Source organism: Trichomycterus rosablanca, chromosome 9 (genome assembly GCF_030014385.1).
Source record: "Trichomycterus rosablanca isolate fTriRos1 chromosome 9, fTriRos1.hap1, whole genome shotgun sequence".
In the NCBI taxonomy this organism is placed as follows: Eukaryota; Metazoa; Chordata; class Actinopteri; order Siluriformes; family Trichomycteridae; genus Trichomycterus; species Trichomycterus rosablanca.
Window position 1 is genome coordinate 27,403,240 of NC_085996.1, and position 27,753 is coordinate 27,430,992.

General features: G+C 38.3%; 1 protein-coding gene across 1 annotated transcript; it reads right to left on the reverse strand.

The window, feature by feature from the left end:
- Window positions 1-27,465, reverse strand: LOC134320869 (desmoglein-2.1-like). The gene is made up of 15 exons (XM_063002503.1): window positions 27,409-27,465; window positions 25,801-25,905; window positions 21,782-21,940; window positions 19,724-19,862; window positions 18,545-18,714; window positions 16,873-17,007; window positions 12,696-12,881; window positions 12,017-12,576; window positions 8,919-9,061; window positions 8,560-8,781; window positions 6,645-6,884; window positions 5,923-6,035; window positions 4,089-4,394; window positions 238-891; window positions 1-120 (listed from the first exon to the last, which is right to left on the reverse strand). The coding sequence occupies exons 1-15, from the start codon at window positions 27,463-27,465 to the stop codon at window positions 1-3; spliced, it is 3,309 nt and encodes a 1,102-aa protein (XP_062858573.1).
- Between the last annotated feature and the right edge of the window lie 288 nt (window positions 27,466-27,753).

Sequence of the window (27,753 nt, forward strand, 5' to 3'; positions counted from 1 at the left end):
TTACTGTTTTGATTGCACTTGTTGCAGGTTTTGGGGTAGAGAACCATTGGGTTGTTGTTTGCCTTTCTCGTCTTGAACCATTGTAGATGAGATAGTTACGATCCCTGAGTTGGCAAGATTCTGGTTGGAAACAAAGGTTCCTGAGTTGCCAAGATTTTGACTGACAACAAATGTGTCCGCTCTGGCAGGGTCTAAGCTTGCAAGAAAAGTTCCTGAGCTGGCAAGATTAGTGTTGGCGACACAACCACCTAACATTATATTTCCCTGTACCATAGACCCATTGCCTATAAGATACATTTCCTGTTGTTCTACCGTGTTCTGTGCCAGATTACTGCCTTGGAGAACTAGTCCCTCAGTTGCTGTTGCGTCATTTATTAAGTACATAGCCTGTGCAGGTTTCTCAGCAAGAATCACAGTGCTTGGTACCTGATGTTCTACTAGATAATACATAGGCTGCTGCTGAACAAGTACTGTCTGACTAGCATGAAGACTGTTGACAGTCTCGGTAACATTACTAACATTACTAACACTACTAACATTACTAACATTACTAACATGGCTTTCATTTGATACAGCCTGAATAGATGTAACATCCTGGACTCTACTAGTGCTTTCCAAGCTCTCACTTTCAATTTCGGTTTCCATTGATTTGACAATTTGTTCAGTTTGTTCAAATTTGCGTGGTTGTGGAATGGGCTTTGGAGGGGAACAAATCTTTGCCAGAGCATTGAATTTTAGACCCAAGTTGTCGAGGAACTGCAGGTCATTATCATGGTCATTATAAAACTCCACAAGACATTCTAAAGAGCCAGCAAGAGAGCAATGACCTTCATCGCTGTAAATCTTCAAAGCATCACTTGAAGGAGAATTTTCAGCCGCACAGTGAGCTTTCTGCAATAAACAGAAATTAGATTTAACATTTGTGTGGGTTCACCTTATATTAACATAAAAACAGGCATCCACTTGACTATGATTTACAGTGGTGAGCAAATGAAGTACTTTTGTGCTTGTATGTGAAACTGTATATGAAGCCATAATAAGACATTTTGTTATTATTAATCATTCATTATGCCAGCCAAAATGCAAAAGCAAAGTATGGAATAAGTCTATCAAGCTGCAGAGTTCCAAAGACCTAGTCGTGGCAGCTGGCAAGATAAATGGTAACTTATTTGAGCCAAAACTAACCATGAGCTATTTAACAGGAGTGAGCAATGTTTAAAATACTGTATATTTTGAGTACAGGGGCACTTAAATTTGCTGTTATAATTAAATGCACATAAACATCTGGTCTATAAACATTAGTAATAATTAATTTATTCATTGTCTGTTTTACCAATGTTTTATCGTATTTAGGGTACGATTCACTGGGCAACAGGCAGGAAACACCCTGGACAGGTCACCAGTCCCTCACAGGGCAGACACAGAGAAACTCACACAGATACTCACACACACACCAAATTAACCTGACTACATGTCGGTTGTATGGAAGAGGGCACTAATTACAGTATCATGCCTGTTTGTCATGCTATTATCGACTGGCAGGGGGCATGAAGCCACAGATGACTGACAGTGCAATTTAAGTCAGTCTCTTCACCTTATATAGACAGGGCACACACACAGACACACACATGTAGCAGGTGTAACTGCTACACACATAAACTCACACACACACATCTAGGGCAATTTTAGTATCTCAAATTAACCTGACTACATGTCGGTTATATGGAAGAGGGCACTGATTACAGTATCATGCCTGTCTGTCATGCCATTATCAAGTGACAAGGGGCATAAATCCACAGATGACTGACAGTGCCATTTAAGTCAGTCTCTGCACCTCAGTTAGCCAGGGAACATATTTACCTCATTTATTGTCTCCCATCTTGCATTTTTTATGAGGCATGAGATGCTGGGCTTAGAAAGATAGAGTTATGTATTTCTACAGAAGGTAAAGGTACTGGGATTAGTAATTTAATACTTATGAACTAAAGTGTATATTTATTTCTATTACACTAGCCAACCATCTCTGAGATCTGGGTTTTAATCTCACCCATGCTATTGGCCCGTGGTGCATCTAAACAGATATGATTGGTTATGTCTGAAGGGATGGGGGTGGCTGAAGCACTGCAATGGATTGGCACACTGTCCAGGGTGTTCCTGCCTTTTGCTCAGAGTCTCCCAGTGAAGACAAGGGTAAAGAGGTTGGCTGAACCTCTAAATGGTGACCACAACCTGCTGAATCCTTTTTTTTGGTATGAATAAGGATGGGTGTTATTTAAATAAAGGAAATTAACGGAAGTCAGATGCAATATATACACTGATCAGCCATAGCATTGTTTCTACACTCACTGTCCATTTTATCAGCTCCACTTACCATATAGAAGCACTTTGTAGTTCTACAATTACTGACTGTAGTCCATCTGTATCTCTGCATGCTTTGGTCACAGGACGCTGCCCACAGGGTGCTGTTGGCTGCATATTTTTGGTTGGTGGTCTATTCTCAGTCCAGCAGTGACAGTGAGGTGTTTAAAAACTCCATCAGCGCTGCTGTGTCTGATCCACTCTAACAGCACAACACACACTAACACACCACCACTATGTCAGTGTCACTGCCGTGCTGAGAATGATCCACCACCCAAATAACACCTACTCTGTAGTGGTCCTGTAGAGTCCTGGCCATTGAAGAACGGCATGAAAGGGGCTAACAAAGCATTCAGAGAAATAGATGGACTACAGTCAGTAATTGTAGAACTACAGTATCTCACAAAAGTGAGTACACCCCTCACATTTCTGCAAATATTTTTATTATATCCTTTAATGGGACAACACTATAGGAATAAAACTTGGATATAACTTAGAGTAGTCAGTGTACAGCTTGAATAGCAGTGTAGATTTACCGTCTTCTGAAAATAACTCAACACACAGCCATTAATGTCTAAATAGCTGGCAACATAAGTGAGTACACCCCACAGTGAACATGTCCAAATTGTGCTCAATTGTGTCGTTGTCGCTCCCTGGTGTCATGTGTCAAGGTTCCAGATGTGAATGGGGAGCAGGGCTGTTAAATTTGGTGTTTTGGGTACAATTCTCTCATACTGGCCACTGGATATTCAACATGGCACCTCATGGCAAAGAACTCTCTGAGGATGTGAGAAATAGAATTGTTGCTCTTCACAAAGATGGCCTAGGCTATAAGAAGATTGCTAACACCCTGAAACTGAGCTACAGCATGGTGGCCAAGGTCATACAGCGGTTTTCCAGGACAGGTTCCACTCGGAACAGGCCTCGCCAGGGTCGACCAAAGAAGTTGAGTCCACGTGTTCGGCGTCATATCCAGAGGTTGGCTTTAAAAAATAGACACATGAGTGCTGCCAGCATTGCTGCAGAGGTTGAAGATGTGGGAGGTCAGCCTGTCAGTGCTCAGACCATACGCCCGACACTGCATCAACTCGGTCTGCATGGTCGTCATCCCAGAATGAAGCCTCTTCTGAAGCTGAACCTCAAGAAAGCCAGCAAACAGTTTGCTGAAGACAAGCAGACTAAGGACATGGATTACTGGAATGTCCTGTGGTCTGACGAGACCAAGATAAACTTGTTTGGCTGAGATGGTGTCCAGCATGTGTGGCGGCACCCTGGTGAAGAGTACCAAGACAACTGTCTCTTGCCTACAGTCAAGCATGGTGGTGGTAGCATCCTGGTCTGGGGCTGCGGTTCATTGAGGGAAACATGAATTCCAACATGTACTGTGACATTCTGAAACAGAGCATGATTCCCTCCCTTCGGAAACTGGGCCGCATGCCAGTTTTCCAACACGATAACAACCCCAAACACATCTCCAAGATGACAACTGCCTTGCTGAGGAAGCTGAAGGTAAAGGTGATGGACTAAACCCAATTGAGCACCTGTGGGGCATCCTCAAGTGGAAGGTGGAGGAGTTCAAGGTGTCTAACATCCACTAATAAGTAAGGGTAATATTTATTCGGTTGATTAAGTCTGATTTTGATGTATTTTGTCTTGATATCTAAATTCAATAGAAAAGTTATATTTTGCTTAAGACTGAACATTAATGCACTGATGCATTTTTTTCCTACCTGAGAGTAGTAGTCATGAAGATACGATTCTGCTAGAGCTATTCCATCATCTACATCAGTTCTCTTTTCTCCAAATGCTGTGGAATAAGCAGCCTTTCCACCACTAGAGAGTAAAGGCTGATAAGCAATCATTCTCCAGTCTCCTTGGTATCCAGATATGTCAGACTCTCTAGTCTGTGTATACAGTTCTTGTGCTTGTGGTGCAGCTCCGTAGACATTTGAAACAACCATTGTTTGTCCTGTGCTGGCACCGTTACCAACTCCCTCATTTTTCTGATAGTCTGGAGCAGCAAACAACGGTAACTCCTAGTGTGAAAAAGACACAATTGCTATGAAATTACACAGTAATATTTTGTGTCACAATATTATTAAATCTACAAAAGGTTATGTTCGCTTTCTTGGGGAACTTGAAGGGTTTGCAAGTGAAAATGAATCACTAAAACTAAAAACTACTAAAAACTTTTAGTTTAATTTATTTTTTGCGTAGATATGATTTGTGTAAATCCAATTCATTCTTCAGGCAACCCAAGGAGGATGGGTGTCCATGCTGAGTCTTGTTCTTCTCAAGGTTTCTTCCTGTATTTTAGGGGAGTTTTGCTTTGAGACAATGTTCATTGTAAAAAGCGCTATACATATAAATTTGACTTGACTTAATCGCATGCTGTTTGACAAATTATGAGTATATATTGTCCCCATTTTATATTGTTAGAAAAGAGCCTGTCTCCCTAGGAAAGATTGATGGACTTGTCTGGGAAACAGGGCCACTACTTATTATTAAAAGAAGGAAGAAAGTATGTTTCAAAGTCTAAGTTAGTTTATTATATTTAATTGTATTTTACTGTCACATTGACAACTGTATTTAAATCCTTATAGCTGCTGTTGGTTCTAAAGATTGGAATATAGATAGATGGATGGATGGATGGGTGGATGGATGGATGGATGGATGGATGGATGGGTGGATGGGTGGATGGATGGGTGGATGGATGGATGGATGGATGGATGGGTGGATGGATGGATGGATGGATGGATGGATAGATAGATGGTTGGATGGATGGATGCACAGATAAATGGATATATTCCCTGAATCTTTTCATAATATTATGTAAGGTAGATGGTGAAAGACCTGAATTATTAGCAATCTTGCACTGAGAAACGTTTTTTTAATTGATTGACAAATCTTTCTTAAAATTTGGACCCATCATTGTTGTTGCCTTTGGCCTAAATGTTTACCTGATCATTAATCCTTCACCTGTTACCAGTTCACCTGCTTATTGTGGAATGTTTCAAAATACTGTACCTTCAATATTCTATCAATGTTTCATGCTTATTTTGCCTCTGTCCCAACTTTTTTGATTGTGTTGCAGGCATCAAATTGTTAATGTGTTTATATTTTCAAAAAAAGACAAAAAAAACACTTTGGTTCTAACAGGTTTCAGCAGATTTGTGTTCTTTGCCTCTGTTCTTCGACTGTTGTTTACTTAAACTAGAGAAATGAAATGTTTATGGAAGCACCTCTGTAAGTCGCTCTGGATAAGAGCGTCTGCTAAATGTCGAAAATTTAAATGCAAATGTAAATGTAATAATACATTTCATTTATAACATACTTTACATTTGGTACAAATCTCAAAGTGCCATATGATAAAAGACATCACTACAAAAAAATAAGCAATAAAAATAAATAATAATAATTATTATAATAAAGAATAAATAAATAAAATAGCCACAATCACTACATAAATTTAAATTAAAAATACTCACATATATGTTTATATTTTAATTTAAATTGTATTTTTTATTGTACAATGTATGTCAATATATTTTAGTTGTAACATACCTTGTCTTCTCCATTGCCTTCATCATTATATGTCATATTATATTGTCTTCCCTCCAAAGGAATATCTTTAAACTCCACTCCAAACTTACAGGACAGCAGAATGAGAGGAATCACTAAAATATACCAAAAAGACAGAGCAGGTATGAGTATAAAAACAGGGCAATAAATATTGCACATAATGCACCATACACTATATGAAAAAAGTATTGGGACACCCCTTCTAATTTTTGAGTACAAGTTTTTTAGCCACAACAATTTTAACAGGTGTAATAAATTAATTATATAAATAAAATTATATGCTTTCAACTTTTCCGCAGTTGCTTAGGAAGATTATTCTGTGCACAAAGCAAGGTCTATAAACACATGAAGAAAAACACTTGGTTTAAAGAAACTCCAGTGGCCTGCACAGAACCCTGACCTCAGCCCCACTGAACAGCTTTCTTAAACAACATCGGCACCCAGCCATACAAATGCTTTTTAAACTGAATGGGCACAAATTCCCATAAACATATCCTTCTCAAAATAGTGTTTGTTGTTATAGCTAAAATTTCACATAAAGGTCACTCTATTGTAATACTATTTGTTTCAGAATTGGAATGTCCAACAAGCTCATGGTTAGGTGTCCAAATACTTTTGTCCATGAAATGTATATAATTTTCTAGGGATTCACAAAAATAGCCTTAGTAATTTGCAAACTGAAACAGACAGCAGTTTTAACTCACATATGAACAGAAGCAGGGCTCCTATTATTGCCCCAATTGCTGAAACCCCAAATCTAGCTAAAGATTTTTGTAGTTTGGCTGCTCTGACAGCACAAGTGCTACCATCCTGACAGGTGCACACCTCCACTTTAAGTTTCTGACTGTCCGTACAGCCCAAACCGTCCGCATCAAAAATCTCCATTGTTAGCTCATACACCCCTGGCCACAGAGGCTCCATGGCATGGAAGCTTACAGATGTTCCTTAAAAAGAGAAATAACAGGTTAATATGTAAAAATGCAAACTAAAAGTGTAAATTTGACAATAGAAAAATTATAATGGGTAATATTGGATATAATTTGGATAATATTGGGTATCATTTTATAGATTTCTGCATTAATTATTAATTAAAATGTAGACTGATAATGAGACAGAAATGTTTGTCCACTGGCATTCAATAGCTGGTAGAACCTTTATAGCACCATTATGTATATAAATACAGTATATATAAAATGCTTTTTTTCCCCGATTATCTCCCAATTTAGTGTGGTCAGTTTTTCTTCCACTGCTGGGAGATCCCCAATTTTTTGCAGTTAAGGAGGGAACATTGCGGCTCACGCCTCCTTCGACCCGCACACAGCCCATAAAGGAACTCCTTTCCACAGGCGCCTCTATTTACCAATCAGGGTCCTTACACAGCATTTAAAGACCCCGCCCACATATTCCGGTCATTCCTCCCCGCAGGCACTGCCAATTATGCCCACTAGATGGTGCCCAGCTGACCCATGGCAATGCCAAGTTTCAAACCAAGAAGTTCAGATTACGGTCATCCCTCCACGCAGGCACTGCCAATTATGCCCACTAAATGGCACCCAGCTGACCCGTGGCAATGCCAAGTTATAATGGCAGCAGTATTGAAGGTGAAATTTCAGTTAGTTTCATAACTCTTCAGGAGATTGGATGAGCCATGTCAGCACCTTCACCATACCTCCCTTAGAAACCATTTTTTTTGTGTTTAGCTTTGTATTCAGGGTTGTGATCTCCAGATTTAGTTTGTAATAGCTAATAATATTAAATCATTCTCTACGTCAAGATACCTTACTCCATTTGTGTGTTTTTTTTATAATGAGTAATACCCCAGTACTGTTTGATGATACAGTAGAAATCCCCATAGCCAAATTGTTACCACCATTGTTCTGATCTGTCCAAATTCTTGTGTGTACATTGAAGGCTTTTAAATGTGCTTCTTTCGGGTTTGATGTAGGATTGGAGCAGTGTATGCTTATTCTTCACTGTAAAACTGTTGTTCCTACTGCTTTCATGTCATCCTGCAATTTTTTAAATGACTTCTAGCTTCTCTATTATCTTCATTATTAGTAGTCTAAGGGCAAATCTGGTGCACCTGTTTTATTTAAAAAAATATTTTAAACATTTTTCTTTATTTATGTTTTATAATAATGAATACAAAGTCAAACAACAAAACTGGAAATCACTTGTGTTCTCCTTCACTGTATGTACATTATAATGGGTGGCAATGTGGCTAAGTGGGTAGCACTGTCGCCTCACAGCAAGAAGGTCCTGGGTTTGATCCCCAGGTGGGGCGGTCCAGGTCCTTTCTGTGTGGAGTTTTCATGTTCTCCCCATGTCTGCATGGGTTTCCTCCGGGTGCTCCGGTTTCCTCCCACAATCCAAAGTCAAGTGAGGTGAATTGGAGACACTAAATTGTCCATGACTGTGTTCAATATAACCTTGTAAACTGATGAATCTTGTGTAATGAGTAACTACCGTTCCTGACATGAATGTAACCAAAGTGTAAAACATGATGTTAAAATCCTAATAAACAAACTAATAATAATTAAACATGTACATTATGATTGTATAATGGAAATGAATGAATATTGTACAGTAATAGTTGAAGTGTTATTCTGTTTGCTTTACCATTGACAGGAACCATTTCCCACTTTCCTCTAGTCTTCTTCTCTATAAGCTTAAATGTATAAGGGTCTCCAAATGGATGCATATCCACATCAAGTGCAGTCACGTTTATCACTGTAACATCCGAACACACATTTTGATAGGTGCTGGTCAGTTCCGGACAGTTGTCATTTACATCTTGCACCTTTAGGGCTATCGTTCCAGTAGCTGTCTTGGGTGGCACATCTAAAAAAAAAAAAAAATGAATTGAAATAGATTGCAAACCCCAACCAAATATGGTACAGTGGAACATATATTTCATATCAGTTTATATGAAAAAACCATGCAATAACTCAACTAATAAACAATAAGGGTTGTTTTACCCTTGGTTAAGCAGAATATTTTTGCCATGTAAGTTCCATTGACCAGATATGGAGACTCTCGATCTGGAATCTTTGTCAGTTTAATTTCTGAAGTTTCCTCATCAATGGACAGCCAGTTGCCTGGATCAAATCCTTTGGCATACCTGTATTTGCAATTAAATTATAATATGTCATCATTATAAATTAATATATTTTAACTCTATATGTACAGTAATTCTATAGTGAAAAATGTCATATAGGTTAGTAAGTAATCAGATTTCCTGTATCAGCATTTCTAATAAATTAAACTACACTACATGCAGTTAATTTTAAAGTTGTTTAAATGTTGTTTTTGACCTGTATTAAACTTTATGCAGAGATTTATTTGATAATGCACTGTTACCTAAAATCCTTGCAGCTGCATGCTAATGTCCTCTTAAACTACTAGATCATTTGCTAACACATTTTTGGCACTTAGGAGTCTCATTCAATCTTGATTATCAATTTATTTTTAATTTTCTATTTTTGTCAACCTTTTCCCCCCAATTTACTCCCCTAATCTAGTCATGTCCAATTACCCTGATTGCATCCTCCACTGATTCAAACCTCCGTCGCTGACTGAGGATGCTTCTCAACTGAGACACGCCCCCTCTTTTTAACGAGTTGAGTTCATATATACCGATCAGTCTTGTGCATGGAGAGCCACACCCGATCAGCATAATTCCCCAGCCCTGTGCAGGTGCCATCAATCAGCCAGCAGGGGTCGTTTTGAGGACCCATAATCCAAATTGCCCCTAACCCTATAAACAACAGCCAATCGTTGTTCATGCAGCCACCCAGCCCAGCCGGATGGCAGAGCGAAGATCTGATATGATGTATTCAAAAACCCAGCTCTGGTGTGCTATCGTACTTTACCGCTGCACCACCTGAGTGGCTTGTTTAATAAACATTAACATTAACATTCATCCAATCCTTGTCCAAGCATTTCTGAGCAATGTAGCTGTTTAGTATATATAAATGCAGCTATCTATTTTGAATGTGTATTTATTAAAAGCAAAGTTTATAAGTTAAAACATTAAACCATGTTTAAATACTTGTCAAAGTTACAAATCACTGCTTTGTTAATAAATATGATTGTGATCCCCATTTTCTCCCCTGATTGTTACGCATCTCCTCTACCGATACAACCCTCCACTGCTGACTTAGGAGCCTCACAACTGACACACGCCCCCTCCGACACATGTGTAGTCCCGATCTTTTCACCTGCTTGGGCGAGTTCATATGCAGATCAGTTTTCTGTACGAAGAGCCACACCCTGATTAGCGTTATTCCTTAACCCAGTCAGCCAGCAGAGGTCGTATTTGCACCAGTTATGAGGAACCCTGGTCTGGCTTGTCCCACCCTGTGAACAACAGCCAATCATTGTTGTGTATGTATTCGAAATTCCAGCTCTGGTGTGCTAGAGTATTTTACTGCTGCACCACCTGAGCGGCTTAACTGGCTGTGTTTTAATGTGCTTGCGTAAAACTGTTGTCGTTGAAAAATACAAATAGAATTAAATCTGCAGATACTTTGAGTTCAAAGACAAATTAGTTAGTATTAGCCACCTATGTACAGTGGTGCTTGAAAGTTTGTGAACCCTTTAGAATTTTCTATATTTCTGCATAAATATGACCTAAAACATCATCAGATTTTCACACAAGTCCTAAAAGTAGATAAAGAGAACCCAACAAATGAGACAAAAATATTGTACTTGGTCATTTATTTATTGAGGAAAATGATCCAATATTACATATTTGTGAATGGCAAAAGTATGTGAACCTTTGCTTTCAGTATCTGGTGTGACCCCCCTTTGCAGCAATAACTGCAACTAAACGTTTCCGGTAACTGTTGATCAGTCCTGCACACCGGCTTGGAGGAATTTTAGCCCATTCCTCCGTACAGAACAGCTTCAACTCTGGGATGTTGGCGGGTTTCCTCACATTGACTGCTCTCTTCAGGTCCTTCCACAACATTTCGATTGGATTAAGGTCAGGACTTTGACTCGGCCATTCCAAAACATTAACTTTATTCTTCTTTAACCATTCTTTGTAGAACGACTTGTGTGCTTAGGGTCGTTGTCTTGCTGCATGACCCACTTTCTCTTGAGATTCAGTTCATGGACAGATGTCCTGACATTTTCCTTAAGAATTCTTCTTTCACAGATGGGATAGGGTTCTTATGCTGGAATGCAGTGTTTTCCTTTCTCCAAACATACGCTTTTCGTTTAAACCAAAAAGTTCTATTTTGGTCTCATCCGTCCACAAAACATTCTTCCAATAGCCTTCTGGCTTGTCCATGTGATCTGTAGCAAACTGCAGACGAGCAGCAATGTTCTTTTTGGAGAGCAGTGGCTTTCTCCGTGCAACCTTGCCATGCACACCATTGTTGTTCAGTGTTCTCCTGATAGTGAACTCATGAACATTAACATTAGCCAATGTGAGAGAGGCCTTCAGTTGCTTAGAAGTTACCCTGGGGTCCTTTGTGACCTCGCCGACTATTACACGCCTTGCTCTCGGTAAGGGTAACAATGGTCTTGAATTTCCTCCATTTGTACACAATCTGTCTGACTGTGGATTGGTGGAGTCCAAACTCTTTAGAGATGGTTTTGTAACCTTTTCCAGCCTGATGAGCATCAACAACTCTTTTTCTGAGGTCCTCAGAAATCTCCTTTGTTCGTGCCATGATACACTTCCACAAACGTGTTGTGAAGAGCAGACTTTGATAGATCCCTGTTCTTTAAATAAAACAGGGTGCTTACTCACACCTGATTGTCATCCCATTGATTGAAATGTCACCTGACTCTAATGTGACCTTCAAATTAACTGCGAATCCTAGAGGTTCACATACTTTTGCCACTCACAAATATAAAATATTGGATCATTTTCCTCAATAAATAAATGACCAAGTATAATATTTTTGTCTCATTTGTTTAACTGGGTTCTCTTTATCTACTTTTAGGACTTGTGTGAAAATCTGATGATGTTTTAGGTCATATTTATGCAGAAATATAGAAAATTCTAAAGGGTTCACAAACTTTCAAGCACCACTGTATAAAATAAAATGTATTTACAACTTACCTTACATTTTCAGCAAGCTCTCCAGTGTCACCATCCAAAGCAGGAAAGGACCCAATGACCACAGGAACTTTAACTTCCACTGGGTTCTCTGACACAGGAAAGTCCTTCACTGGTGGTGAATACACTGGACCTTCAGGTAAGTTGTTCACAGCTATTTTTATCGGATAGCTCTTTCCACCTGGAGGTGGCTTTTTGTTACCAGGTTTAGTCCCTGGTTTAGTTCCAGGCTTAACACCTGATTGAAGACTGACACCAGGGTTACCTCCGGCACCGGCACCAGCACCGGCACCAGCACCAGCACCAGCACCAGCACCAGCACCAGCACCTGCATCTGCACCTGCATCTGCACCTGCAAATACACTTACATCCACCGCAGGATTCATATCTACTCCTACACCTGTTCCCACCCCAGTTCCAACTGCTGTCCCATCTGGGGATCCTGAAGCTCCAGAATTGCTTAGATTAATGCCCAGTGATAAAGCACTTCCATTTATAAAAGGAGCTACATTTGAAATGGATAAATCAAGGTCCAGCGTTTTCACCTTTTCAAAATCCACAGGCTTCACACAGCAGTCATGGTTGGAGAGTCGACAAACAAAAGATAGAGAGAACAGAGAACATGAGTAAAAAATGCTGAGTAATAGTTAAAGTGTATGAGGAATTAACTGAGGCTATGTACCTTGACAAGCTTTAAAATGCCTTCGTTGGTTTTAGGGTCCGTCTCTATAGTAAACATTTCGTCTTCATTACCACTGATAATGTCAAAGACAGCCAGCCAATTATCAGTGTTCTTCAAGTCTACATCCAAAGCTTTGATTCTCATTACAACCACATCAGCTGTATCTTCATCAACAGAAGCGCTATACTAATTTGGGGAAAAGAAAGATCATTATTACAAATACTTTAAAAGCATTACCAAATTTTAACATAAGCAAATGTGTAATTATATTTGTAAATAATTAAAAATACCGGATATTCTGAATGAACTACTCATAAACCATGGTTTAATATTCACATATACACCGATCAGCCACCTTCTTGTAAGTAAGTACAGTAAGTAAGTAAATTTTATTTATAAAGCACTCTTAAAACAACTTACGTTGACCAAAGTGCTGTATATCGAATAAGCATACATAACGCAACATTATGTTAAAAAAGTAAGAACCAAATAAAACAGATAAAAATAGACTAAACAATTAAAATTAACACAGCTCCTCACTGTTCAAATGCCAGCTTATAAAGGTATGTTTTTAGGAGTGACTTAAAAACAGCGGCCGAAGGTGCTTGTCGAATAGTAGGAGGTAGAGTGTTCCATAGCCTCGGAGCATAAACTGCAAATGCACGATCACCTTTCAGCTTCAAACGAGCCCTAGGAACAGTCAACAAATTCTGAGTGGCTGATCTTAAAGATCACTGTGTGGTTGCGGGAGAAAGCATACCACTGAGATAAGCCGGGGCTTGACCATTAAGCGCTTTAAAAACTAATAAAAGCACTTTAAAATGAATCCTGTGCTGAACATGCAGCCAATGTAGTGAGGCGAGGACGGGTGTAATATGGTTTCTTTTCTTGGTATTAGTCAGTAACCTTGCTGCTGCATTCTGGACTACCTGCAAGCGCCGCAACAGAGACTGACTAATCCCAATATACAGAGAATTACAGTAGTCAATTCTTGCAGAAATGAATGCATGAATAACTTTTTCCAGGTCAGAATAGCAGAGAAAAGGCTTAATCTTCACAATATTTCTGAGCTGGAAGAAGCTGTTCCTTACCACAGAGTTGATTTGTTTATCAAATCGGAGGTCAGAGTCAAAGATAACACCAAAATTTCTCACAGATGTTTTGACACATGTAGACAAGTGACCAAGGTTATTGGAGACACTATTGATGTGATGAGGACCCCCAAAAACGATAACCTCTGACTTGCTTTCATTCAGCTGAAGAAAATTGTCAGCCATCCACCTCTTTATGTCCTCAAGACAACTGCTAAGAGAAGTTAACGAGCCCTTGTCATTCGGTCTAATGGGAAGATAAAGCTGTATGTCATCAGCATACAGGTGAAAGCTGACATTGTGCTTCCTAATTATTTGACCCAATGGCAGCATATAGAGAGAAAAAAGGAGGGGCCCTAGTATGGACCCTTGTGGAACACCACAAGAGACATCAGCAGAAGAAGAGAAATAGCTGCTAATATTCACTGAAAAGGTTCTATTCTTAAAATAAGATATGAACCAATTCAGGGCCTCTCCCTGTAACCCCACCCACTTTTCCAGGCGACCAACAAGTTTGTCATGGTCAACAGTATCAAAAGCAGAACTAAGGTCCAATAAAATGAGGATGGCACAATTTCCCTCATCAACAGTAAGTAGCAAGTCATTTGTCACCTTCAGAAGAGCAGATTCAGTGCTGTGCATAGACTTAAAGCCAGATTGAAAAATCTCAAAAATACCATCTCTACTCAAAAATGGTAAAAGCTGAGAATATACAACCTTTTCCAGCAATTTAGCCAAGAATGGTAATTTAGAAATCGGCCTATAGTTACTAACCACTGTAGCATCAAGATTATGCTTTTTGAGCAGAGGTGTAACTACAGCATGTTTAAAGCATGCTGGAACAGTACCAGTGGCTAGGGAAGTATTAATGATATCCAGGACAAAAATTCCTAATATATCAAATGTCTCCCTAACTATCTGTGGGGGCATCACATCAAGTGGGGAGGTTGTTGGCTTTGTTTTCAGCACCAAATCTGTTAATTTGGAGATTGAAACAGCCTCAAACTTTTCAAACACACCTGGGCACGGCGGTGGAAGTGGAGAATCTATACCCAAGTAAGTAATGCCAAACCTAATTGTTTCAGTTTTTTCCACAAAAAAGTTTAAAAACTCTTCACATACTCTAGGAGAAGGAACATTTCCAACTTCGGGTGATGATTTAAGTAAATAATTTATTGTACTGAACAGTACTTTAGGTCTGTTGTCATTTTTGGCAATTATGTTTGAAAAGTATGCCTCTCTAGCAGACTGAACAGCTAGCTGATAGTCTTCCAGGCAACCTTTAAAAATATCCAAACTTACTTGCAATCTGTCCTTTCTCCATTTCCGTTCCGCTCTTCTACAAGCCTGTCTAATTTCCTGTGTGGATGCATTTAACCAGGGCTGAACTTTTGGTTTTAAGCGTTTAAATTTCATAGGGGCAAGAGAATCCAGAACAGCTGAACAGTTATAATTAAAAGAAGTAACTAACTCATCCACATTAGCATGAGTCTGACCATAGTTGGGCAATTTTAACATGTCAGAAAAGGCTCTGGAAAAATCGTTAGATGTAGACGAAGTGATAATCCTTGACCAGTGCCCTAAAACAGGAGCAGGAAAATGCGCAGTTATAGTTGAGCTAAAGACTACTGGCATATGATCAGAGAAACTAGCCTCCTCAATATCTAGTTTGTCAATATCAAAACCAGATGAAAACACCAAATCAAGTGTGTGACCTTGCATATGGGTGGGTTTATGAATATGTTGAATAAAACTAAGAGTCCAGTAGTTGATTAAAATCATTCACCTGATATCTAACAGGGCAGCAGACATGAATATTAAAATCACCAAGAAGCAGAATGCTGTCAGACACAGGTACAATCAGAGCAAGGAATTCAGCAAACTCAGTGATAAAGTCGCTGTTTGGTTTTGGAGGTCTGTATACTACTGCACAGAGCAATGGAAGAACAGAGTGAGATTTAAAGACCAGTGCTTCAAAACTTTTAAAAGTCCCAATATTCAGCATTTGGCATCTCAGACGCTGTTTAAAAACCACCACAACTCCTCCGCCTCTACCCGTATTCCGAGGTAAACTGAACTTGTTTCTACACTGTCCATGTTATCAGCTCCACTTACCATATAGAATCACTTTGTAGTTCTACAATTAGTGAGTGTAGTCAATCAGTTTCTCAGCATGCTTTGTTAGCCCCCTTTCATGCTGTCCTTGAAAAGGGACCACCACAGAGTAGGTATTATTTAGGTGGTGGATGATTCTCAGCACTGCAGTGACACTGACATGGTGGTGGTGTGTTAGTGTGTGTTGTGCTGGTATGAGTGGATCAGACACAGCAGCACTGCTGGAGTTTTTAAACACCTCACTGTCACTGCTGGACCAACCAAAAACATCCAGCCAACAGCGCCCCGTGGGCAGCATCCTGTGACCACTGATGAAGTTCTAGAAGATGACCAATTCAACCAGCAGCAATAGATAAGCGATCGTCTCTGACTTTACATCTACAAGGTGGGCCAACTAGGTAGGTGTGTCTAATAGAGTGGACAGTGAGTGGACATGGTATTTAAAAACTCCAGCAGCACTGCTGTGTCTGATCCACTCATACCAGCACCATGTCAGTGTCACTGCAGTGCTGAGAATGATTCACCACATAAATAATACCTGCTCTGTGGTGGTCCTGTGTGGTGAAAGCAAGCTAAAAAACTGTGTAGAGAAACAGACAGACTACAGTCAGTAATTGTAGAACTATAACGTGCTTTTATATGGCAAGTGGAGCTGATAAAATGAACAGTGAGTGTAGCTTTTAAAACTTTAAATCTATCTTTGTACTAAACCAAGGCATTATGTTACATGCTTACAGTACATTAAGTACTAAGTGTTTAGTAAATTATAGGGATTTCTACACCTATGTAACTGATGGATGTTTAGTATCACTGTGTTTAGTAGAGACATAAACACTACATTTGTTTATGTATTATTAGTTCAGGTAGAATTAGTTTGTACAGTAATCAGATAAGGACAAAACAAGTTTTATGAGTAATTTATACAGATATCTGAGTCATTCTGAACTTTTTCATTCTGCTTTTTTTGTTACCTCATCTTTTTCAAGAGTAGGAACATTGTCATTGATGTCCGTCACTGCAATCTCTACTGTACCAGTTCCTGTATTGCCTTCTGGGGCACCAGCCAGATCCACACCTTGTACTATTAAGGTGTAGTGATCGAGAGTCTGAACAAAATAAATAAAAAGAGATGACGTAAACTGCCGTCAGATCCTTTATGTTTTAATAATACTGCATTTTTCATTTACATTTATACTCCACACAATAACAGCATTTGTTTAAAGATGAATACTGCTTCACTTCTCACTTGGGCACTGATAACTTTTCGGGAACATATTTCTATGAATTCACATCTAAACTGGTCACTGATTATTTGAAAAATGGTTACAAATCGACTAGAGAAAGCAAAAGAACATTTTCCCTTGAAATATAGGCATGAGCTTTGAGGCCCACTTTAATTAATTAATGTATTTATTTTACAAAATTTGAACCTCCAATTAGAATGATAAGCACATTGTGAGTTCACAGTTGGTTGATTTATTTGGTTGCTGCTGCAAATAAGTGTGTTGGAATATGCAATGCTGCTGATTTGGTCAAATTTTTAAGGGGTTATGTTGCAGGCCTCCTGGATGATTTCAACATTTTTGAAGTGAGAAGTTTAGGACTACAGTTTTAAAGTTATTTCTGATCAAGTTCTTTACACTGTGTTCCAGAAAGAAAGGAATAAGTTTTACATTTAGCTTTTTTGTTCCTAATTAAACTTATTACAGTGGTACCTTGAAACTCAACATCAATTGGTGCTGGGAGAGGTGTTGAGTTTAAAAGGTGTTAAGTTTCAAGGTATTTTTTCCATAAGGATGTATGGGAAACCTATTCATGCGTTTCATGGTCCCATGGACTAGCATATACCTTATTTTAGGCTAATGTAAAATAACGGGGTTGTTTTGACACTTATACACTTATATCTATAATACAAAAACAATGAAATAAAATGCTGATCCTTACAATTTCTCAGAACCCTGAGCTGTAACACAGGTTTAAAAGTGAATCAGAAGAAAAATCCAGTTGAACACAGATACATGTAAAGCTTCAGAGTGAATTTGACTTATTCCACACAAATGCAGATTCGCCTCATATCTGCACTTTGATCGTGTTTTAATGCACTGCTCAAGCCGTGCACTGAACAAACTTGAGTTTAAGAGAAACATTGAGTTTAAGGGTACAAATTTCTCAACAAAGGTATATGGAAAAAGCTTAACGTGACTTAATGTACTAAAGTTTGTTTGTTTGTTTATTTGGATTTTAACATCATGTTTTACACCTATAGGCCACATCCACGACAGATACTGCAGCCACTCGTAACACAAGATTCACCTCACTTGCCTGTCTTTGGACTGTGGGAAACCTGAGCACCCGGAATAAACCCACGTAGACATGGGGAGAACATGCAAAATCCGCACAGAAAGACAGTACTACCCACTGAGCCACCGCGCTTGACTGTGCTTTTTAAATAAGCATTAAAATGCGAAGTCTAAAAAAAATTGTGTAGTGAATAACAAATAGAAATGAAACTAGAAGATTTTTAGGAATCACAAGCCAAGATCATCTGAACAATGACTTGTAAAATGTTTGTTCATATAAATAAGGCTAGTTAGAAGGCAAACATTCAGAGCAAAAAAACTTTAAAGCTTTACCAGCACTTACCTCTCTATCCAGTGAGCGCTCTTTAACATATATCACTCCACTGTGTTTGTCAATGCCAAACATGGGTTTGGAACCTTCTGGAAGTTGCTTTACTATGCTATATGCAATTTGTGCATTGAGTGTTCCACTTTGGTCTGCATCATCAGCAGTTATCTTCATCACTTGGGTTCCTGCAGTTTCATTAGAGGCATATTAGTATTTACTTATGTATGTATTTACTGCTAGTGTTTGTTTATGAAGATTAAGTTTAATCACCTGTTTGCAAAGGTTATGGCACGGAAAGCAGCAAACACCATTTAGAAGGAGTGTCACTTACTATAGCCAACACATGTTGAGTAGCCACATTTTTATATGATTTAAACATGTTTTTGCACTTTTTCATATATTTTTGTTTATGTATTTTCTCCCCTTTCAGCGTATCAAATTACCCAATTGCATTATGCTTCCCTCTACTGACGCTGATCCCCGCCCTGATTGAGAAGAGCGAGACTGACACATGCCCCCGTCGACACGTGCAGTAGCCGACAGCATCTTTTCACTTGCACAAGGCACAAAGAGCCACACCCTGATCAATGCATTATTTCTTGACTCTGTGCAGGTGCCATTAATCTGAGGTCGTAACTGCCTTAGTTATGAGGAGTCCCTATCCGGCTCCCACCCTGTATGAACAACAGCCAATCATTGTTCATGTAGGTGCTCAGCCCAGCTGGATGGCAGAGCCGAGTTTCAAACCAACCAATTCCAAATGTAAGCTCTGGTGTGCTAGCGCAGAGGTCCCCAACCATCGGGCCGCAAGCTTTTTTTTACCAGGCCGCACAGAAAGAATGAATAATTAGAGATCGCTAGAAAAACAGTTTTCACTGCTTCTATTTCGGGTGTTATTGTCTTATTGTCACCCCTAGGTGAGAGCAGCATCTTGTTGCAGCGAAAACAGCTCAATTTACATAGTTTTTGAGCAATATTATTAAATAATATTACATAATATTAAATCCTCCCTTCTACGCCGGTCCGTGAAATGATATCTTATATGAAACCAGTCTGTGGTGCAAAAAAGGTTGGGGACCGATGTGCTAGCATGATTAACCGTTGTGCCACCTGAGCACCCTTGTTTTTGCACTTTTCAATATTTAACTAAATTAGCTAAAATGTACAAACTGCATAATGGTTTATAGTTCATACCTGTTGGTCTACATTCTGGCACAGACCCTTGGAATTTTTTGAACTTTGGGGGATTGTCATTTTCATCTTCAACCAATATTTTTATCTGAATTTCTTGCTCGGCCAAAGTTCCATCATTGTACTTCGCAATCCCGGTCAGCTACAAACAAACAGTACACATGTAGTACAACAGTTTTTAGGATTAGACATGAAGCTTAGAGACATGAATCACGAATCACAAATCACATATACACTACTCACAAAAAGTTAGAGATGTTTGGCTTTTGGGTGAAACTTCATGATGAACCAAAAATGCACTCTAACCTTTACAGGTGAACTTAATGTGACCTTCTCTAAACTTTTGAATGCACATGTCCAACTGTTCAATGTTTCAGTACTTTTTGCACAACTTTTCTGCTGTTCTCTAACAAGGAGCTTAACAGCAAAAATCACAGGTGTTTGATCCATGAATTAGAATTGGTATTTAAACAGTCCTCCTCATCATGCTGTTCACATTTTGACATCATGAGTCCAAGACGGCACCTAACAATTGATCACCATTGCGAGGCTTCAAACAGGATGTTCTCAGACGGAAGTGGCCTCTGAGCTTAGAGTGGCACAGAGTGTCATCAGCAGGTGGCAACAGAGATACAGAGAGACTGGAGGAGTCACAGAAAGGCATAGGATGACCCACACTGATGACTGCTTCATTGTGAACAGTGCCCTGTGGAACCGGATGATTAATGCCACACAACTCCATGCACATTTAAGGGAGGTGAGAGGCACCCAAGTGTCACGTCAGACCAATCAAAACCATTTACATCAGTGTGGTCTGCATGCTAGACGACCTGCAAAGGTACCTGACCACACCACCAGGCACAGGCGTCATTTACGGGAGCATTTACACTGGACGAGGCACCAGTGGGCCTCAGTGCTGTTCACTGATGAAAGTCGATTTACGCTGTGCAGAAATGATGCCCGCCAACAATGTTGGAGACATCAAGGACAGCGCTAGACAAGCCTTTGGTGGTGGTGGTGGTGTTACAGTGTGGGCAGGTGTGTCTAGTCAATACAGAACTGCCCTACACTTGAATAACACAGCCCATACTACTTGAATAACATCATTAATCCAGTCATTGTGCCTCTGCATGAACAATACAGGCCTAATTTCATCTTCGTGGACGACAATGCTCCAGCTCATCGAGGTCGCATCATTAGGGAACGGCTGCTGGAGACTGGGGTACCTCAAATGGAGTGGCCTGCACTTTCTCCAAACCTGAATCCCATAGAAAACCTATGGAATTAGCTGAGTCGCCGTGTAGAGGCTCGTAACTCTGTACCCCAGAACCACAATGACTTGAGGGCCGCCCTTCAAGAAGAGTGGGATGCCATGCCTCAGCAGACAATATACTGACTTGTGAACAGCATGAGACATTGTTGTCAAGCTGTAATTGAATGCTCAAGGGCACGTGACAAGTTAATGAGACATTGACATTTTTTGTTGGGGTATACCCACCACTGTTGTTGGCTTTTGTTTTATTAATTGTTTGTTTGTTTGTTTGTTTATTGGGATTTTAACGTCATGTTTTACACTTCGGTTACATTCATGACAGGAACAGTGGTTACTCATTACACAAGATTCATTAGTTCACAAGGTTATATCGAACACAGTCATGGACAATTTTGTATCTTCAATTCACCTCACTTGCATGTCTTTGGACTGTGGGAGGAAACCGGAGCACCCGGAGTAAACCCACGCAAACACGGGGAGAACATGCAAACTCCACACAGAAAGGACCTGGACCGCCCCACCTGGGGATCAAACCCAGGACCTTCTTGCTGTGAAGCGACAGTGCTACCCACTTAGCCACCGTGCCGCCCTATTAATTGTTTGAGATGAGGAAATCACCATTGCATGCTTCTACTTAAATTCCCTACTTTCATGATATAATATCACTGTAGCGTGAACTTTTTACGTTTTCCATAAATTTCACTTGAAAGCTAAATATCCCTAACTTTTTGTGAGTAGTGTAACAGTGTACAGTGATGCATTTGAAGAGAATAAAAATTGTAACTCACGTTGTACTGTGATATTTCCTCTCTGTCCAGAGGATGTGCGATAGTGATAAAGCCAGTTTTGTGGTTGACAATAAAAATGTTAAACGGCTCCTTGTCAGCACCGTGCCCTCTAAGGTTGTATGAAAATGGCTTGCCTTCATCTTCTTTATCAGATCTAATCTGCAAGTGAGTAATTACTAAATCAAAATTTTGTTTTTCACTTGAGTTTTAGGATAGCCTTGTATAGATGTATAAAGATATATACATTTACTGTAAATGAGTGCTGTTGTTTACACATATTTGTATAAAATCTGGATCATTCTCAGCACTGCAGTGACACTGACATGGTGGTGGTGTGTTAGTGTGTGTTGTGCTGGTATGAGTGGATCAGACACAGCAGCGCTGCTGGAGTTTTTAAATTCCATGTTCACTCACTGTCCACTCTATTAGACACTCCTACCTAGTTGTTCCACCTTGTAGATGTAAAGTCATGGCTGGATATTTTTGGTTGGTGGACTATTCTCAGTCCAGCAGTGACAGTGAGGTGTTTAATAACTCCAGCAGTGCTGCTGTGTCTGATCCACTCATACCGGCACAACACAGACAAACACACCACCACCATGTCAGTGTCACTGCAGTGCTGAGAATGACCCAACCCAAAGGGTCCTGACCATTGAAGAACAGCATGAAAGGGGGCTAATAAAGCATAGTAGCAGATGGACTGCAGTCAGTAATTGTAGAACTACAGTGAGTCAGTGAGTGTAGAAACAAGGAGGTGGTTTTAATGTTATGGCTGATATACCGGTTTGTGCCTTAGTTTGTGACTTAATATGTAACGTAATATCTACATTTGACTTGTTTTACTTTATTGTACAAAAGATCAAGTTTACATAAACTTGTATGGGACAGTCCTGGAATTTTAATTATTTTTGCAACTGTTTATTTGCTGTAACTATATGATTAGAAAACACTAAATAAATGAAAAATAAATACATAAATACATGAAAGGTGATTAATTCACATTTACATACAATATTACTACCTTTGTTAAATCAAAACATACAGCAAAACCCATTTTTTAACAATGAGATCCTTCATTTTAAACTAATTTAACCATTTAAAACCAGCTTCAAACTGTGTTTTACATCGTCGTTTCGAAACACCCATTTACACGTCATAGCCTACCTAAGGCTTGAGGTTGTGTTGAAGAATTTTGAGTTAGTCTTTCTTCTTTATTACTCTGTAAACATTCTTGAAATACAACCAGTTCCAACTGTAGCAAAACAGCTCAGAACACAATACAACCGTCAGCATTTTTGACAACAGGGACATTGTTGTTGGGTTTGAATGCCTCACATTTGTACCACCAAGCATACCTCAGTACGGTTAAATAACTTTATCTTTGTTTTATCTGATCACAATACTTTCTTTCAGTGAGATATTTCTTTGTCTGTGTCATTAGCAATAAACTTAATTCAAGCTTTAAGGTGCATGTTTGTTGAGTAACAACTTTTACAATCTTTTAGGCCCATGGTGGTGTTAACATAGCATTTACAACTGTGACTGTTTACCCTTTAATTCTCATCTGTGGTTTAGTGTTTAGTGACACCTATACAAGTTTCATTTAGTGTATTGCAACTAAAAACCTTTTTGTTTTGTTGTTTAGACTGCCTAGTTCTCTGGATCAAGACACACATCTATTGTCTTTAATTACTTATTCTAGCTGGTTTCTCTTATGCAAACCCCTGCATTTCCCCTCACCCCGTATCTTAGGTTATAGTAAAAATACCACTCTTACATTTACATTGGACACTGGACATGATTTGTTTGTACAGATGATCTTGGGACCTGCAGATTTCAGATTCCTGTGACATTTCTGATGTATGAAATTCCGTGATTTAGCTTTTGAAACCTGTTCAGTGTTTTGCCTTTTACATTTTAATGCTTATTGCATTTTACACCACCAAATTAATCATGATTAAATTGCTGTATGTACATTAGAGATGCATGAGTACCGATACTGGTATCGGGTATTTGCCAGATACCGCGCTCATTAACTTGTACTCGTACTCGCAAACGAGGCTCCGATACTAAACATCCGATACCGTGTGCCTAGTCTTGATGGCTAAGTGTGAACTATCCAACAACTCGATCCGACCGGCTCGCCGAGCGCTCGGCGACCGGATCGAGTTTTCTAGCATACATGTAGGTATTGGTATCGGTATCGGCAAGTACAAAAATACATGTACTTGTACTCGGTTGGGGAAAATATGGTATTGATGCATCCCTAATGTACTGTACATTATTCAACCCTGCAGATTATAACATTTTCAAAGAACCCACACTATACTAACTAATCAATAAACATAAAAAAAGACAGTTAAAGAAATCCCAAGACTTTTTTAAATGCTTTTTTAAACGTTTAGATGTGATCTAAATTGTACACACATCCTTGCTTTCAAATAAAAATAATATCTAGATTTTGTTAATACTGATTATTCACATTATTGTTAAAAATGTTCACAAGCAGATTATATTTTATAATTTTTTTAAAACTACATTTAAACAATTAAGTCAACCTAAGTGCCTCATTTTAATTAAGTGCAAAATAAACTTTTTTTTATTAACTACTAGAGTATTCAAATTAAAGAAATAAAAACTTGTCTGACTGACATCACAATCTAACCTTTACATCAGTTGTAGCCTAGTTGTTAAGGTACTGTACCAGGAATCAGAAGGTTGCCAGTTCAAACCCCACCACTGCCAGGTTACCACTGTTGGGCCCTTGAGCAAGGCCCTTAACCCTCAATTGCTTAGATTGTATACTGTCTCAACTGAAAGTTGCTTTTGATAAAAGCATCTGCTAAATGCTGAAAATGTAAATGTACATCAATCTGCATAAAAAATAACTTATTTAGACATTTTGGACATCAGAATGTTAATTTTTTAACATAATGTATTTTTTTACCCTTGATTAACATGTTTAGAATGCAGCTTATTATAAAAGATGGTGCCTTAACTCACAGTGAGAAGATCCTAGGTTCTAACATGTAAGTTTCTAAAATGCAAGTTGGGTGAATTATTTTGAAAAGTCTTAAATTTAATACAGTGTTTTTAATTACAAATCAAACATTCATAATAACAATTTGAGTGAAAATTTAAATATTTAAGAATTTACATGTATTTCTTTTTTTTTTGTGTGTCTGGCATTGCCATATTTAAAACAGGTGAACAATGGCTGAAATATATGAAGTTTCTGACAAGCCAAAATCCATTTACTCAGAGTCAGCTAAGCATGAGTTAAAAAAATTTAATTAATTTAAAAAAGTTGAAACATTATGTGAATGAATAATTAATAATAAATAATTAATAATAAAACAGAAATGTATGATTTTAAACTTTTCCTATATGGCAACTATTCATTTTACAATCATTGTAAAGATACTTTGAGCTGACTGTTTGTGGCCAGTAAGATACTACTAATTTCATGAGATTCTTATACAGTGTTCAGCATGTAAACACACACAACAATCCTTAAATCTGGGGAAACATTAAGTAATATGAGTAATGTGAGTGTTAGCTACATTAAGTAAGAAATGGGTTTGGAGTCTGAAACACAACACTATAATGCAGTGCTATAAATATGTGCAACTGATCTACAATATTAGACAGAATCCGGCTATAACATCAATTTGAATTAAAACTAAAGTCATCAACCATTCCAACTTATACTTTCCCCCTAGAAGAACGTTAGCATTTCAGTCTGTACATGTAGAATGTCCTTGAGAATGCTTTTGATTTACTGCACACGAGCTGTTAAAATGTCTATGTTTAAAAACCTGTAATTCAAGTTTACCCCCCTAATTTCTCAAGGCCAAGTTTGTACCTAACATATTTTCTTTGAAGTCTAATTTCACACTAAATGACAATTTTCAGTAATTTTAGAGTAACTTAAAACTTTAAGACTTTTTCTTGGAGTCATTTAAGAAAGAAGTAATTACAAAATGGTGTAATAAATGTATTAAATAAAGAGTGCTTACTTTTGAAATGGCAGAGGTTCCATAGTTGTAGTTTTCTTTTATATTGATTGGTGGGACAATCCACTCCCGCTTTGGTCTCTTGGATCCATCTGCATTTTTCATTGCCTAAAATATTAAAAAAGTATCTTTAATGAAATAGAATTAGTCTGTGTGTCTGTCTATCATCTATCTATCTATCTATCTATCTATCTATCTATCTATCTATCTATCTATCTATCTATCTATCTATCTATCTATCTATCTATCTATCTATCTATCTATCTATCTATCTATCTATCTATCTATCTATCTATCTATCTATCTATCTATCTATCTATCTATCTATCTATCTATCTATCTATCTATCTATCTATCTATCTATCTATCTATCTATCTATCTATCCATCTATCTATCTATCTATCTATCATCTATCTATCTAAAGTGAGGTCAATTGGAGACACTAAATTGTCCAAGACTGTGTTCGATATAAACTTGTGAACTGATGAACCTTGTGTAATGAGTAACCGTTTCTACCGTTTCTGTCATGAATATAACCATATGTGTAAAACATGATGGTAAAATCCTAATAAACAAACAAATAACTAATACCTTAATCCATAAAATTACATTTTATGTTTTATTGCAAGAAATTACTTCTGCGCCCCTAAAAGGAGGCTCATCTAACAGTGTTACTGCTTTCAAATTGATATTACCAGAAATATCAAGACTATTAACCAGCCCTATGATCATTACATGCTGGAGTATGGGCTATATGCATGGGGAAAATGCTTTAGCATTTTTGAAGAACAGTGCTTGAGTGTAACTCAGTCAGCTACTTGGTCCAACAGTTTGTTACATACCAAATGCTCACCAGAGAAAGGGTAGAACTCCATAAGCTGATGCAGCACTATAAAAAGACTTAAGAGTCAAACAATAAAAAATACAAAGTAACATAATAGTTAGATGAAGAGGTACTGGTGGGCCCAAACAGTTGGGTGGATATATTTTAATAAATGTTAATTCATGGTATAGCACAGTTTTCTTGTAGATGTTAGCTATTAATACATGTGCAAATACTGCGGCTCTGTCAGTGTTTTCTTATGAAACACTGTGTGGGGCAGAGGTCAGTTTTGACGTGATGATTTAGGTGATGCCTGGGGCTCTTTCCATTGTAACTGCTCAGTGTGATAAGCTTATTTAAAAAACTTACAATAACATCAGACATCAGTTTAATAAAGATTGACTTATGCCTTTGAAATCAGCATTTTGTCAGTCATTGATATTCAGAATGTTTAGTTCTTTACTTTTTTAGATTACAGTGATGGTAAAATTACAAATATTGTTATATATTTGTGGCAACCTTTCCATATTCCAGCATGACTGTGCACCTGTACACAAGTGGGCTGAAAATAGTCCTGACCTTAACCCAGTTAAACGCTATTGAGATGAATTGGAACATTAAACATGGTCAGTTTTATTTAGTTTTAGTTGTAACTTCTTCTTTTGAAAAACACCCTACATAAGCATACACAATTTACAAGGTGATATTCTGAATTTTGACAATGATAAAAAATGAGTTAAAAATAAATAAATAAGTAGAAATCATCCAATGAATAAAGTTCACTCACCACAATTATAAACACTAGCAGAAACAGAGTAAGTCGTTCAAACCTTAAGGAAGCCATGGTCACACCAGTCCTGCATTTACAGGTAAACCAATCTTCACTTTCTCCTCGTCTCTGGTTTCTCTGATGTATATGAGTAACAGTAAGAAGGCGATGCTAACCATCTCATGGTTGTTTTTGCACTTTTACTTTAGACACACCTACAAGCACAGTGGAATTCATGTCTATATGCTCTTGATGTCCTTCCCCTTGCCCCTAAGCTGTAATCAAATCCTATATACAGTGTATCACAAAAGTGAGTACACCCCTCACATTTCTGCAAATATTTCATTATATCTTTTCATGGGA